Source organism: Myxocyprinus asiaticus, chromosome 18, assembly GCF_019703515.2.
Source record: "Myxocyprinus asiaticus isolate MX2 ecotype Aquarium Trade chromosome 18, UBuf_Myxa_2, whole genome shotgun sequence".
Taxonomy (NCBI): domain Eukaryota; kingdom Metazoa; phylum Chordata; class Actinopteri; order Cypriniformes; family Catostomidae; genus Myxocyprinus; species Myxocyprinus asiaticus.
The window spans coordinates 5,592,197-5,607,813 of record NC_059361.1 but is presented as its reverse complement, the minus strand read 5'-3'; the positions used below and the strand labels follow the sequence as shown (position 1 = coordinate 5,607,813).

At 37.0% G+C, this 15,617-nt stretch overlaps 1 protein-coding gene across 1 annotated transcript; it reads left to right on the top strand.

Moving 5' to 3' along the window:
• Positions 1-5,633: 5,633 nt before the first annotated feature.
• Positions 5,634-15,137, top strand: LOC127455863 (uncharacterized). Its single transcript, XM_051724001.1, has 13 exons — positions 5,634-5,784; positions 7,601-7,812; positions 8,086-8,223; positions 8,452-8,590; positions 8,710-9,121; positions 9,969-10,110; positions 11,505-11,648; positions 11,749-11,807; positions 13,181-13,356; positions 13,517-13,917; positions 14,149-14,245; positions 14,329-14,518; positions 14,657-15,137. The coding sequence occupies exons 1-13, from the start codon at positions 5,662-5,664 to the stop codon at positions 14,797-14,799; spliced, it is 2,376 nt and encodes a 791-aa protein (XP_051579961.1). The 5' UTR covers positions 5,634-5,661; the 3' UTR covers positions 14,800-15,137.
• Positions 15,138-15,617: the final 480 nt, after the last annotated feature.

Here is a 15,617-nt window from a genome sequence, read left to right as displayed (position 1 = left end):
AACTAATGATGAGGACAGGTACAGTATATGTCGCACATGAATTTGATTGCTCGCTTCATTGAGCAAATGCTGTGTTAAGCATATCATAGTTACCAAACTACACTCTGTAGTGCTGTCAACCAGCACGTACATATTTAGCATGCTAACATTCACTTTCACTAGTTAGTACATAAAGAAATATAAGAGATTTATTTGAGTTACATTGACATGTCAAAATTTTACAGTGCTATGAAATAGTATTTGCCCCCATCCTGATTTCTTCTGTTTTTGTGTATATCTCATCCTTAATTGTTTTAAAAATTCAAACAAAATTTAACATAAAACAAAGGCAATCTGTGTAAACACAAAATACAGTTTTTAAATGATAATGTTATTTACTGAAGCAAAAAAGTTATCCAATACCAACTAGGCCTGTTTGAAAAAGAATTTGCCCCTTTAAATCAAATCAAATCAAATCAAATCAAATCACTTTTATTGTCACACAACCATATGCACAAATGCAATAGTGTGTGAAATTCTTGGGTGCAGTTCCGAGCAACATAGCAGTCGTGACAGTGATGAGACATATACCAATCTACAATAAACATTGTTATAATAACATACAATGTACATTATACAATACACACAATATAGAATACACATTATACAATAAACATTTTTTATATATAATATATATAAAATGTACAATAGGTTGTATTGTACTGTATTGACATTCAGGCTGTCGGTTGATAGCCAGTTGCCAGTGTGTTGTTAAGAGAATATAATTTATGACAGTCCAGTGTGTGATAATAAGATTAATAAAGTGCAGTGCTGATGTATATTGATCGTGAGAGATCAAGAGATCAAAAGTCTGATTGCTTGGGGGATGAAGCTGTCATGAAATCGCTGGTGCGGGTCCTAATGCTGCGATACCGCCTGCCTGATGGTAGCAGTGAAAGCAGCCCATGGCTCGGGTGGCTGGAGTCTCTGATGATCCTCCGAGCTTTTTTCACACACCGCCTGGTGTATATGTCCTGGAGGGAGGGAAGCTCACCTCCGATGATGTGTCTGGCAGTTCGCACCACCCTTTGCAGGGCTTTGCGGTTGTGAGCGGTGCTATTGCTGTACCAGGCGGAGATGCAGCCAGTCAGGATGCTCTCTACAGTGCTGGTGTAGAACCGTGTGAGGATGTGGCGGTTCATTCCAAACTTCCTCAGCCATCTCAGTAAGAAGAGATGCTGATGAGCCTTCTTCACAACGGCCTCAGTGTGGATGGACCATGTGAGTTCCTCAGTGATGTGGACACCCAGGAACTTGAAGCTGCTGACTCTCTCCACTGGTGCTCCATTGATGGTGATGGGGCTGTGTTCTCTTTCTCTTCTCCTGAAGTCCACCACAAGCTCCTTTGTCTTACTGACGTTGAAGGAGAGGTTGTGCTCCTGACACCAGAGTGTCAGAGTGTGCACCTCCTCTCTGTAGGCTGTTTCATCATTGTCAGTGATCAGACCTACCACCATCATATCATCAGCAAACTTATGGCATGGCATTGGAGCTATCATCATGTGTGTACAGGGAATACAGGAGTGGGCTAAGAACACAGCCCTGCAGGGCTCCAGTGTTGAGGGTCAGTGATGAGGAGATGTTACTGCCCATTCTAACCACCTGGCATCTGCTTGACAGGAAGTCCAGGATCCAGCTGCACAGCGAGCTGTTTAAGCCCAGAGCCCGGAGTTTCTCATCAAGCTTGGAGGGCACTATGGTGTTGAATGCTGAGCTGTAGTCTACAAACAGCATTCTCAAATAAGTGTTCCTTTTTTGCAGGTGGGAGAGAGCAGTGTGTATAGTGGATGCAATGGTATCATCAGTGGAGTGGTTGTTGCGGTAAGCAAACTGCAATAGGTCCAGTGATGGAGGCAGCACAGAGCAGATGTAATCTCTGATTAGTCTCTCAAAGCATTTGCTGATGATGGGGGTCAGAGCAACAGGACGCCAGTCATTTAAGCAAGTGATTTTAATTTGCTTTGGTACAGGCACAATGGTGGATGTTTTAAAGCATATGGGGACTACAGACAAAGAGAGGGAAAGGTTGAAAATGTCCGTAAAAACACCAGCCAGTTGGTTCGCACACGCTCTGATGACGCGGCCCGGGATGCCGTCTGGACCCGCGGCTTTACGGATATTCACCTGTCGGAAGGATCGGGTTACATCCGCTACAGAGACGGAGAGTGAACTAACCTCTGTAGGTTCGGCCGTGAGAGCTCTCTCTGTGAGGGTGGTGTTATTGACCTTGAACTGTGCATAAAGCTCATCCGGGAGAGAGGCAGAGGGTTTCACGGCTGAGTTTTTATTCCCTTTAAAGTCCGTGATGATATTAATTCCCTGCCACATGCTTCTAGAGTTGGTGGTGTTAAACTGTCCTTCAATCTTGTCCCTGTACTGGTGTTGTTCTGCTCTGATAGTTTTTCGGGGGGCATAACTGGCTTGTTTATGCTCCTCCGCGTTCCCGGAATTAAAAGCAGAGGTCCGCGCATTAAGTGCCGCGTGAACATCGCTATTAATCCATGGTTTCTGGTTTGGGTAGATCCGTATTGTTTTGGACGGAACAACATCCTCTATGCACTTTCTGATGAAACACATTACGCTATCAGCGTAAACCTCTATGTCATCATCAGAGGCGGACCGGAACATCTCCCAGTCCGCGTGATCAAAACAGTCTTGTAGAATAGAGTCTGATTGGTCCGACCAGCACTGGATCGTTCTGAGGGTGGGTGCTTCCTGTTTCAGTTTCTGCCTGTAAGCGGGCAGAAGCAGAATGGAAGAGTGGTCCGATTTGCCAAATGGTGGAGGGGGAGGGATTTGTAGCCATCCCGGAAGGGAGAGTAGCAATGTTCCAAAACCCGGTCCCCGCGTGTGTTAAAACTGATGTTTTGGTGGTATTTTGGTGCAATTGATTTAAAATTGGCTTTGTTAAAGTCCCAGTCACAATGAACGCAGCCTCAGGGTGTGCGGTTTCCTGCTTGCTTGTAATCCCGTACAGTTCCTTGAGTGTCCGGTCTGTGTCGGCTTGTGGCGGGATGTACACAGCTGTGATAATGACCGCTGTGAATTCCCTCAGTAGCCAGAATGGTCGACACAGAAGCATGAGAAATTCCAGATCAGGAGAGCAGAAAGACTTGATAGAATGTACGTTCTATCAGTTACTTAATCCCCAAATCTATGAAACTGCATGGGGTTTAGCTGGACTAGACACACCCAGGCCTGATTACTGCCAGCCCAATCAAATCAACACCTAAATTGAACTTTTTCAGCAGCATGAAGTTGGCTAAAAGATCTCACCCAGTAGCACACTATGCCAAGGTTGAAAGAAATTCCAGAAATTATGAGGAAATGGTGATTGAAATACATCAGTCTGGGAAGGGTTACAAAGCTATTTCAAAGGCTCTGGGACTCCAAAGAACCACATTGACAGCCGTTATCTCCAAATGGAGAAAACTTGGAACAGTAGTGAACCTTCCCAGAAGTGGCTGACCTTCCAAAATTCCTCCAAGAGCACAACGATGACTCATCCAGGAAGTCACAAAAATCCAAGAACAACATCCAAGGAACTGCAGGCCTCTCTCGCATCAATAAAGGTCACTGTTCATGACTCCACAATCAGAAAGACACTTGAAAGAGTGGCGAGGTGAAAACCACTGCTAACCCAGAAGAACATTAAGGCTCATCTGAATTTTTCCAAAACACACCTTGATGATCCTCAAACCTTTTGGAAGAATGTTCTGTGGACTGATGAGTCGAAAGTGGAACTGTTTGGAAGACAGGGGTCCCGTTACATCTGGTGTAAATTAAACACAGAATTCCACAAAAAGAACATCATACCTACGGTCAAGCATGGTGGTGGTCATAAGATGGTGTGGGGATTCTTTGCTGCTTCAGGCCCAGGGCAGCTTGCAATAATTGAGGGAAACATGAATTCTGCTCTCTACCAGAAAATCCTAAAGGAGAACATCCGGTCATCAGTCCGTGAGTTGAAGCTCAAGCGCAACTGGATTATGCAGCAAGACAATGATCCAAAGCATAGGAGTAAGTCCACCTCTGAATGGCTCAAAAGAAGCTAAATTAAAGTTTTGGAGTGGCCTAGTCAAAGTCCTGACTTGAACCTTATTGAGAAGCTGTGGCAGGACCTTAAACGGGCAGTTCATGCTTGAAAACCCTCCAATGTGGCTGAACTAAAGCAGTTCTGCAAAGAAGCATGTGTAAAATTCCACCACAGCGTTGTGAAAGACTGATCTCGGAAGTGTTTGGTTGCAGTTGTTGCTGCTACAGGTGGCACAACCAGCTATTAAGTTTAAGGGGGCAGTTTGTTTTTCACATGGGTGATATAGGTGTATATTTGAAAACTGTATTTTATTTATCTATTCTGCATATGTAAAAGCAAGTCATGTTGGAGAAACAAAGCTGAGCAGTTGTTAATGACTCCTTGACAACACACACCTGCGTCCTTCAGTAAAAATGTGCAAATAACAAATGACAATAGTACATTTGTATTCAAGGGGTGGTTGGGAGGATCACTACATGACAAGCATTCTTCACAACAAATTATTATCAGCCATTATGTGGTATGTGTTAAAGCTTTCATCAGATGCTTATTAATTCAATGCTTAGGTGGTAATCCCAAAACTAGAGACCAGCATTCCATCATGCTAAGAAAATTCTGACAATGCATTTATCTTCCACAACCTTTCAGTTCCACAACTGAATTCAGTTCTCATGTTCCTGGAATAGGCAAACCTGTAGAACAGATTTTATAAGGAATGTCAGTCATTTAGTTGATGACATTAGTACATTATTATGTGGCATCCTACATTTGGTAAAGACTGCATCTTATGTATGTGCTGAAACCAAATCAAAAGTAAAAGTTCTCATGATCTATGCTGAACTTGAAAATCCAGTCCAGACTTCAAAGTATTGTCTTTATAATCTCTTGCAGTTATGTAAGTAAGCTAATGCAGGTTCTAATTTAAAAGAATAGTTTGAGAAATCAATCTTAAAAATGTGCTTGATTGATAATGATGATCTTTTACCTGTCCGGTCAGGAATTCTCAAGTTTTACTTGATTTTATTTACATTGTTTTCTTACCCTGATAATTTTTTAACAGCCTGTTTTATCACTGTCACATTGTATCCTTCATGCAACACAAATATGAAGCAAGATATATTTTCATGTAATACCTTTGATATATAATTATTCATTTAATGCTCTTCTGTCTTTCCAACTGTAATAAATCAGCAAGCAAGTCTGAAGTTTAGAGAATTTTGCTCAAATCTTTGTTTGTTTGAGTTTTGCTCTTTCAGTACTGTGGGTAAGATAGGTATTTAAGAAAGCAAACTGGTATTGAATAAATGGATGTACAACTCATGTTAGGCTATTGATATGGAGTTCTGCCATCATGGACAAAAACAGGAATATAGGGCAGAGAAAACAGCATCACAAAAATGAGTCAAATCAGTGTGCATAGTTTCACCTTTAAAGCATGTGTTATCTCTGAATAGGCATGTACCTGCCCTGTAATTTTTTTCTTTGCCATTCAATAGAACACATTCCTCCTCACCTGAGATGTACTGTATAAAAGCAGGTGATCAGGTGCTCTTGACAGGTAGAGAGAGCTGAAGGACTCAGGCATCATGATGTCTCCAACACTGGTGTTGAATCTTCTGCTTCTAGTGACCATTGCTTCAGCAGGACATTATTATGGAGGCTCGCTGTCCTTCTCACCTAAAGGAAACAATCCAGATGGGAGCATTAGGGTAATTTAATTGTTTTGTGTTTGAAAGATATAATGCATTATTTCAGTTTGAAAACCAAAACATGCAAAATTCCATTAATGTTTGATATATATATATATATATATATGTTAGTATATTCAAAAATGGCATAAATATTAGTCAGTCAATGCACTTATACATTATTTATTTCATTTTGTATTTTGATCTTAAAATATTAAAAAAGGATAAAAAATGAAAAATAAAATGTCTAAAAAATGTAATACTTAATTTTGTATAATAAATATGTATATATATTATAGAAAAATGTTTATATATTTACAAATCATGGTCAGCAAAATTAAGCACTGTGAAAAATGTGCGGTGAATTTGCTGGCAAAAATTAATGCAAAATTATTGTGTATTTTCCCAATAATAATTAGACCAATTTACCATAAAAATTAAACAGTCATTTCACAATAAGCTTGATCTTTTCCAGCAATCTACTTTAAGAATTTTACTTTAAATTTACAGAATTGTTTTACAGTGCACCGAATCACCAAAACTGTCATATATTACAAATGGCCTCTCTTTATAAAACATTAAAAGCTTTCTGCGTCAGCTCTATGTTAAATTCAATATATAAAAACTTCCACGCAATTATTACTTCACTGGATATCAATAGAACAAAGAAAATTATATGTCAGTAATTATATTTTGCCACATACTAACCTTATTTTGTCCTCAGATCATTGTTTTGTGTAGGAATTATTCTTTAAAAATGTACAAAAAGGCAAAAAGGCTATTTTATTGTTCTGACAATAAATATTTTCCATTGAACATGGACTGAATCTGTTGAACACATTGTTCAACATAGGGCAAATTGTTAAGTGAGCCACAATGAAAGATAAATATAAGATTTAAACATTTTAAAAAAAATATGATAACATGGCGGATTGATGTGGGGAAAAAAAGGTTGTTTTGCACTTCTGTTTTTCCAGTTCTATACAATACAACTCACATTTTACATGTAATAGAACATTACAAATTCATTTTATGCATTTATTTTGGTAGGCGCTTCTTTATTTTACAAACATAAAAAAAAATTATTATAAACTTTATACAACACAAAACATTTGTGTAATTACTAAAAATAAACCATCAGTTTTTCATATCCGTGTTTTCATGCTTATGACCAATATGCCAGTGGTTTTAATTTGGTCAGTATTTGGCAAAAAAAAAAAAAATATCAGTAGCCGATTCATTGTTCAATCCCTACTTTAAAGGAATGTTCTGGGTTCAATACAAGTTAAGCTTTATCGACAGCATTTGTGGAATAATACTGATTATCACAAAAGATTACTTTGACTCGTCCCTTGTTTATTAAAAAAATAGCAAAAATTGCAGGTTACAGTAAGACCCTTTAAATGGAAGTGAATGGAACCAATCTATACACGTTAAAATACATATTGTTTCAAACATTTCAAACATTATAGTGTGATAAAAAAAGACCAGCAGCATTAACCAGATTACAGATTTAACCATCATCTATACTTTTGAAACAGTGTGTATTTTAACTTTTATGTACTGGCCACATTCACTTCCATTGTAAATGTCTTCTTTTAAATCAACAAGGGGCAAGTCAAAATTATTTTTTGAGGTGATCCATATTATGTCACAAATGCTGTAACTTGTATTTAACCTGGAATATTCCTTAATATCAGATTACTTTTCAAACATTTTAAATCTCATTGAAAGAGATTCAGATCCACAGAAGTTCTCAAATGTAACTGTAATGAATGTTGTAATGTAAACTCATCTACATGTTAAGTAAAAGTATTTGTCTCTCTTTTATCAAAAGGTCGACTTTCGCATCAAGCAAACCTATGATGAGACTTGGTGTTATTACGAACCATATTACTGCGTCTCGGGGAATTGCGGGTATGTAAGCAGACAAGTCAATGCAAAGATTGATCGCAGCTCTAATGGCAGAAGCGGTTACACTAACACTTGGTGCCAAAATGAAGCTGTTGTGACAAGAAACATTTATGGGAATGTGCCATTTGACATGCAGTAAGTCTTGAATTTTTTTTTTTTTTAAAGCTTTGTCATGTATTACTAATGGTATAACAAAAGATGTGTATTTGGTCATTTACACATATTCAAGAAACAGTTAACCCAAAAATGAAAATTCTGTCATCATGAACTCACCCTCATCCTGACCCCATATGACTTTCTTTCTTCTGCAGAACACAAAAAAGAAGAAACTGTAAACGATGACAGAATTTTCATTTTTGGGTGATTGCTTTCATCATTGTCTGATTGTTTTACTCAATTGTATTATAGGGACTCTTCTTGCTGCTGGATCCCCACAGTTAACGGTGTTGGAAACTGGAGACTCTGGACACACGTGGATCTCGGCTTAAGATCTGACACTAATAAACCCAACCATTCCCCCCTCAACACTATTTTACCACTTTTGCGGTAAAGATTACAAAGACAAACTTTTTTCATTCAAAATAGCATCCACTGATAAGAAGACCAAGAAGGAACCTGAGAAAACTTCTTGATATTCTTGATTCAAATTTATATGAAAGCATTTTAATATCTTTTTAATGATGATTACACCACAAGACATTTTTTAAGTCATTAAATAATTTTTTATTATTAATGAATTCAAATTTATGTCTGTTTGTATAACTAAATCTTTAGTGTCCCCCAAAACTGCCCTCGTACATACCGCTTGATGGCCTTTGACCCAGATGGTGATCAGGTCAGATGTCGATATGGAACTCAACAGAATAATGAATGTGACACATGTAGCCAGCCAAGTGGTTTCCAAATAGACCAAGTAAGAAATGGCATAAATAATTTGTGAAATAATCTGTGGCTTCAAAATAAGTTATTTTAATAGGAGAATAAGGTATTTTGGCACCTGTTTTACAAATGTTTGTACTGATTCCTTAACAGAATGCTTGCGCTCTAGACTATAGCTATACCTACAACACAGGAGTCTATGGATTTGAATTGGTTCTGGAGGACTTCCCAAGGAAACACATCACTCTGTCCTATACTGATGGAACTCAGTCTTATAGATGCCCTCTGGGTGGTGGAAGACACAAACGCTCAGTTTCAACCTGGTGGTATACAAGCCCTCAAACTACTACTGTGTCATCCACAACTACACCAGGGTTGTTGGCGCAATGGCCTTACCTGCAAACGACCACTGTTCCACCTACAACAACACCAAGGTGGTGGTGGCTGCAAACCACATCTACGACCACAACATACCCAAACCAACAGTTCACCACCAATACCATACCTCCACATCAACGCTCTTATGATCCATTGAGCAGGATTCCTCTACAATTTAGTCTTCTTGGTGAGCCTTTCTCATGATTTGGTCAAGATCACAAATTGGTATTTACTGTATATATTTATATATCAATTCACATATTAAACAGAATTTGGTCATATTGTGATCATAACCGGATTGTCTGTTTTTTTTTATTTTTATCTGAATACGACAGCTGGAATATACTTATATTAGTCAGAATTTTGGGTCATGTAAACATATTTTTTAGAATATCCACTGTAACTGAATATTCATTTATATCTTCGCATGTCTACAAAGTTAATTCTGGGTGACATTAGATACTAACGTTGAAATGCCAAACTATTGGAGTAGCACATTTCTGGATTGCTGTTATGGAAAGTTTTTTTCGTCTTCACTAATTGAAACATCATTGTTGTCCAAAGTATGCGATTATGGAGAGCGTTTTCGGCCACGTCCAGACTAATCTGTTTAAGTTTTTTAGTTTTCTAACATCATAATTTTCCAAATTATGCAGTTATAGAAAGTCACAGTTTTCAATGGAGGACAAACACTGTTTCCAGTGTGGATGAGAGCCAAAAACACTGAAATTGTTGTGTTTTCAAATGAAAACAGATTAGTGTGTACATGGCCTTCAAAAGTCTGTTTTCGGTTGAGGAATGCACCGTTCTAGTGTCAACGAGAGGCGTAAACATAGTAAAATCAATGCTATAATGTGTGGACATAGCTTATTTATGTTTACATATAAAAGAACATTCCGAGAGCTGTGGAACATTAGTGTCTTTATTGGAATAAAGATTTAATCAGAATAAGGACCTTAATCAGAAAATGGCGTGCATGTAAACTTACATGTATGTGTGGTGTCTACAACTTGTTTGTTTTAATGTATATTCAGTTGACCCACCTGCTCCATCGTGCACCGAAGGACTCTACATTCCTCACTTCGTGTCCCCAACTCCCCAGAACGGAGAACAAATTCATGCTACACCACTCCGTGAACTGGAAATCCGTGTTCAAGCCACAGCAGCTTATTCAACGTAAGGAGTCACAGAAATATTAAAAAACGTGTGTGAATATGTCTTTGTGAGTGCAGATGTGTGTTTGCCCATTAGGCCAAAAATGTGTTTGCTTGTTTTTTCAATGTATTTTAAAATATACGAAGAATTTTCATATAATATATCTGCAAAAATTATTAATATATATCTGTATTTTACAGAATGATCTCAAAAAATATTATGTGACCATGGCAACATTTTTGCAAACCACATTATGTGCTTCATAACACGTTTGACTGCAGTTTCTTAGTGAAATGTCCAGCAGGGGGGCGCCAAAAGCGAGCGAAATGGTGTCGTAATCAAATTAGATTTTTTAAGGTGAATATTAAATGGGGGTTTTTATGAGTAAAAATGTAGTAAATGTAGATGTGTCTGTAATACAAGCATTAAAATATATGTGTAATAGTGCAAAATGAGTAATAGTGCAAAAAACAAGTGTTTATAAAGTCATAATCAGCCACTGTAGTCGTGATTTGTGTCAAAGTGAATAAAACGCACCGTTTTTGTAGTGCCTCTAGTGTTAATTTCACCAGGTAACTGCAGTGAAACAGAACGCGGCATGTAAAAGTCAGTTTGTAAAAATGTAATTATACTAACAGTCATTCTATGACACTAGGTTGGTATTATAAATATTTTTTTGTAATTTATTTTTCTATAATATATATACATATTTATTATACAAAATTAAGTATTTTTTCATTTTTTATCCATTTTTAATATTTTAAGATCAAAATACAAAATGAAATAAATAATGTATAATAAGTGCATTTATTTATATATATAGATAAGTATATGATTGACTAACTGACTGATTTTTTAATATACTAACATATATATAAACACACATTTTGGCAAGAATAGAAAAATTTTCCCCACTGTTTTGACACTGTATCTGCATTTACAGATTATGTTTATTCTTTCTTATGTTTGGCACACGCCAGAAGTGACATGCAAAATGAAACTGCATGCTTCATTACACAGTTCGAATAAGTGCATTCGAGTATAAATCAGAATGTAAATTCCCTGGGAATTGAACCCATGACCTTGTTTTTTTTTTTTTTTAAGTGCAAAAGCTACTTACAGCTACTTGCCGATTTTAAAGGGTGGCCACACACACTGAGTTTGTTCTCGTCCTCACACATTTGCATGTATACTGTAAAATGTATTTTGATATTGTAAATGTATTTTCAAAATCTGAAGGTTTAAACTAAATATATTTTCACAATATGGACAATTTGGAAAATGTATTTCTTTCCAGTCCACTTTGCTGTTTACAACATATATTTACAATATGTTTAAAATATATTTCGGCCAGAAATGAATACATAATTTTTCTGTATGAGTAATATGTGCTCGGTTTTATTGTTCATTCTTAGGGTTTCTGATGTCATCATTAGTGGCCCTCTGAACATAACTAAGCACCCTTTGAGCACTGGAGAGTACGCCATTAGATGGACGCCAATGACAGAGGATCTTGGAGATCATTTCCCTGTCTGTTTCATTGCGGAGAGCTCAAGCGGGTGTGCAAAGAATTCATTCTCTATATATTCAAGTAGGCCTACAACTAGCAACCTCAAGTGAACTGTATACTGTATATGAAATCTTCCCATTTATTTCCAGATACAGCATTTATCAGTCTGAATTGAGATGTGTCATTGTCACCGTTGGAAAGCAAACTGGTTAGTAATTCACTTTGTTCACTTGTATGCATTTTAAAATGTATGTACGCATGTACATTCTTTATCAGTACCAGGAAACACTTTCAGATTTTGAGTGTATCAGCCCCTTTGTGCTTCTACATGTGTATGCCTAATTGTGCACTGTAAAAAAAAATTGTGCGAGTTTACATTAAATTCCTGGCTACTAGCTGCATGACTTTCACAGTATATTTTACAGTAGTATTTCTACAATTTATTAAAAGACAACTGTATACTGTGACTTCACTGTAAACAGGACCAACCAATTATTGTAATGGAGCAGTGCTGTGTCAAAGAATCACAATGATCATCTGAATGTTTTTTATTTTTATTTTTTATCTACAGTGTTTGTTAATTGTCACCATCGTGACAATTACCATGTCACCATTTGTATGCGGAGTGTAGATACCTTGCGTGGCTGATTGACAACTCATGACAAAAAGTTCATAAGAGATAAAACCAACCATATAATAGCCTAGATTTGCAAACATCCCTTCCTCGTTGTTCATTTATAATGATACGATTTCTTTACTTTCAAATGCATTATATGGTGTAGTTTATACTTCCTGAGTCAACATAAAGTCAACCACTAAATTGACTATTTTCTTCATACATTACAGTGCAATAAATTGTGTTCTTAAACACATTTGCTCCAGCTGGGAGAAATTTAATTAGACATAAATATAGAAATAAAGATAAGGTCCCATCCAAAGGGAACACTAAACACTGTAATGGTGACTTCAAAGGAAACACTATGTTCCCATAATGCAGTGCAATATTCTAATTTCTTTTTTCACAGTAATTTGTTGTGTTGTGACAGAAAATGACCTAGCCTATATTGATTTTACAGTACAATATTGAAAACAGTATTTTATTATAAGAAATGACTGTTAAATCTTGTCAGTCTTGTCATGGCAGTTTTTTTTTTTTACAGTGGTCTAATTTAAGACCCCTTGAATTCACTTGACTAATGCAGTTTTCTTTCCTGTGTTGACATATTTCCTATTGAAACAGGAAGTTTGGGCGAGAAATATTGAAAGGGCTTGTCCCCCTTTTATTTTTTAAATAGCCAATAGGCTTTAGTTACGTCACAGCTATAAACCATGATTTGCTACTTGCTAGTTGCATGTGGTATTAGGAGGAGGGACTTTCTCATTCTAGAGAGCATTTGATTGGACAAAAATCTGTGTAGTGCAGGCTGTGTCATCAATATTTTTTGTCCATTTTCCCAGAAGAGAAAGATGCCTATAACAAATGCTAGAAGTCAACATTTAGGAATACACTAGCATATATATGACTTACAAACTTTTGATTTCATAGGGATTTTAATAATCAGTGATTGCTTGTATTTACAGTTGATGCAAATGTGATTTGCACTGGAACCAACATGGTCATTGAAATTGAGCAGGCGAACTCCGTCGGGCTCCACAAGGACTATCTGCGACTCAACAATCCCGCCTGCACTTTGGACTCAAACGGCACTCATGTGTTAGCAAACTTTTCCCTCAATGCCTGTGGAACTATGATTGAGGTGAATCTTTTCTCCTGTACTTGTTTATTTTAACAGCAGAAAGGTATTCACTAAAGTGATAAACCACAAGAGGTTATAGAGAAACTATACATTTTATAAATGTTTTCTCTCCAGTAAAACAACATATTTCTCTAGATTCAAACTATGCTTTCATTTACAGGAGGATGACCAGTACATCATTTTCAAAAATGAAATCATCTCAACTGATGACCCAAACAGCATCATTACTAGAAAACACGAGGTAGAGATTGAGTTCTCCTGCCGTTATGAGAAGAGCAACAATGTTTCACTACAGTTCACAGCACAGAGGCACACGACCACCATCACCGAAAAAGGCTTTGGTACCCTCACGTATCGCTTCGGACTCTTTGAAACAGCAGACTTCACCGTAATGATGGACCCAAACACATATCCAGTGGAGTATGATCTTGGTCAAATGATTTACATGCAGATTGAATCCCAGTCTTCAATCAACAACACTGAGATTTTCATCGACTCGTGCGTTGCAACACCATACAATGACCCCAACTACCAAACGCCTTATTCAATCATCCAAAATGGGTAAGAACAATGTGCACAACACTTGGGCACAGTGGATAAGCCAGTAAAAATGCAGATAAAAGTGTTTACATGGAGAGCAAAACTTGGGTAATGGGCAAAAATCTACTTGTGTCAATTGTTTTTTGCTTAAACTGTTGAAGACCTCAATAAAAGAACACAGTTTAAACTGCTTACATGACCTTACCCGTTGTCTGCTTTTTGGGCATATTTCCTCTTTTTTATTTACTTCAGGTGCATCTTGGATGAAACGGTACAGTTCTACACAAGCCACAAGCCAATGGTCCGCTTTGCAATGCAAGCCTTCAAATTTATTGGACTTCATGATCAGGTAAAAAATAACTAAAGCCATCAAAGATGTGTGGACTGATGAGACTTATATTGTCTAAATGTCTCTCTCTATTGTCCCTCTAGGTGTTCATCAGTTGTTCAGTGATCCTATGTGAGGCAAACAATCCCAATACCCGCTGTTCTCAGGGCTGCATTAACAGCACAGTAGCTCCACCATCACACCACCATCGCAGAAGAGAAGCTCCCATCCAGACCTCCAGTCACTTTGTCTCCCAGGGACCCCTGCGACTGAAGAGGAGCGTTGAGCGTGAAGGTACATTACTTTATTTACTTTCTAACTTACTTGTTTATACTACATTAATTTGTACATTTCTTTCCATACCAACTCAAGACATTTCATTCTCTATGAAAATACTTTGTATTAACTGGCACTTTTAATTATTTCCCTCAGTGTCATCCACAGCTTTGAACCTGAATCTAGTCTTCATAACTGGATGTCTTCTCGCAGCTGTCGGCATGGTGTGTGCAGTTCTGATCTTCAGAACCAGGAAACCAGAAGTCAAATATCAACCTCTACAAACAAATGAAATTTAATGGATCATCTCAGAGACTAAGACATAATTTTCTTTTGCACTTGCTGTTTCAGGGCTTTGAAAGATTTGTTTCATTTTAAAATAATGTATTTTATCTTGTTAAAAATTGTATTATGACCCATAAATGGTTGTTAGGGCTCTTTTCTTAACTTGTGACATCTTTGATTGACTGCACATACAGTGCATATCTTTGCACGGAACTCTTTTGTTTGCAGCTGATGAAGTTTAAATAAAAATTAAAAAGAAAACAAAAAGTGCATCTGTTCAATTTAAAGAAAAGTGCAAACAATGCATATACACCAAGAGAAATAAACAAGCATACTTGTATTGTTGTTGTAGTCTGTCTTCACATTCTCCTGCTAACTACGGCTGAATCACAGATGTGCTGACATTCAATACAAAATCATTCTATTCTGTTCTATTCTATTCTGTTATATTCTATTCTATTTACAGTTTTCCTGACCAACCACTGGTTGGCGCCATTATGATTCTAATTGCCGCTGGTCTTTTTTCTGGTTTGGTCTCCATAATATGGAAACACTGAACTGCAAGGTGGAAAAACCTTTTACTACGTGAAAATATTTTCTTTAGGTGTCTTAGTGCCTTCCTGAACCTATGTCATACACATTTTTTATTTTATTTTTCTCTGGCATTTTTTATTTTATTTTTTTTCTCTTAAAACATTTTTTCTCTGTTTTTTTTTTTTTCTTAAGAGGGAAAACATTAGAATTTGTTTTTTTTTTTTCTTGCTAGTTAACAATTAGCATGTGGTACCAACCTCGGCCACTAAGTGCCACTATCAATAAGCATTAAATCTTA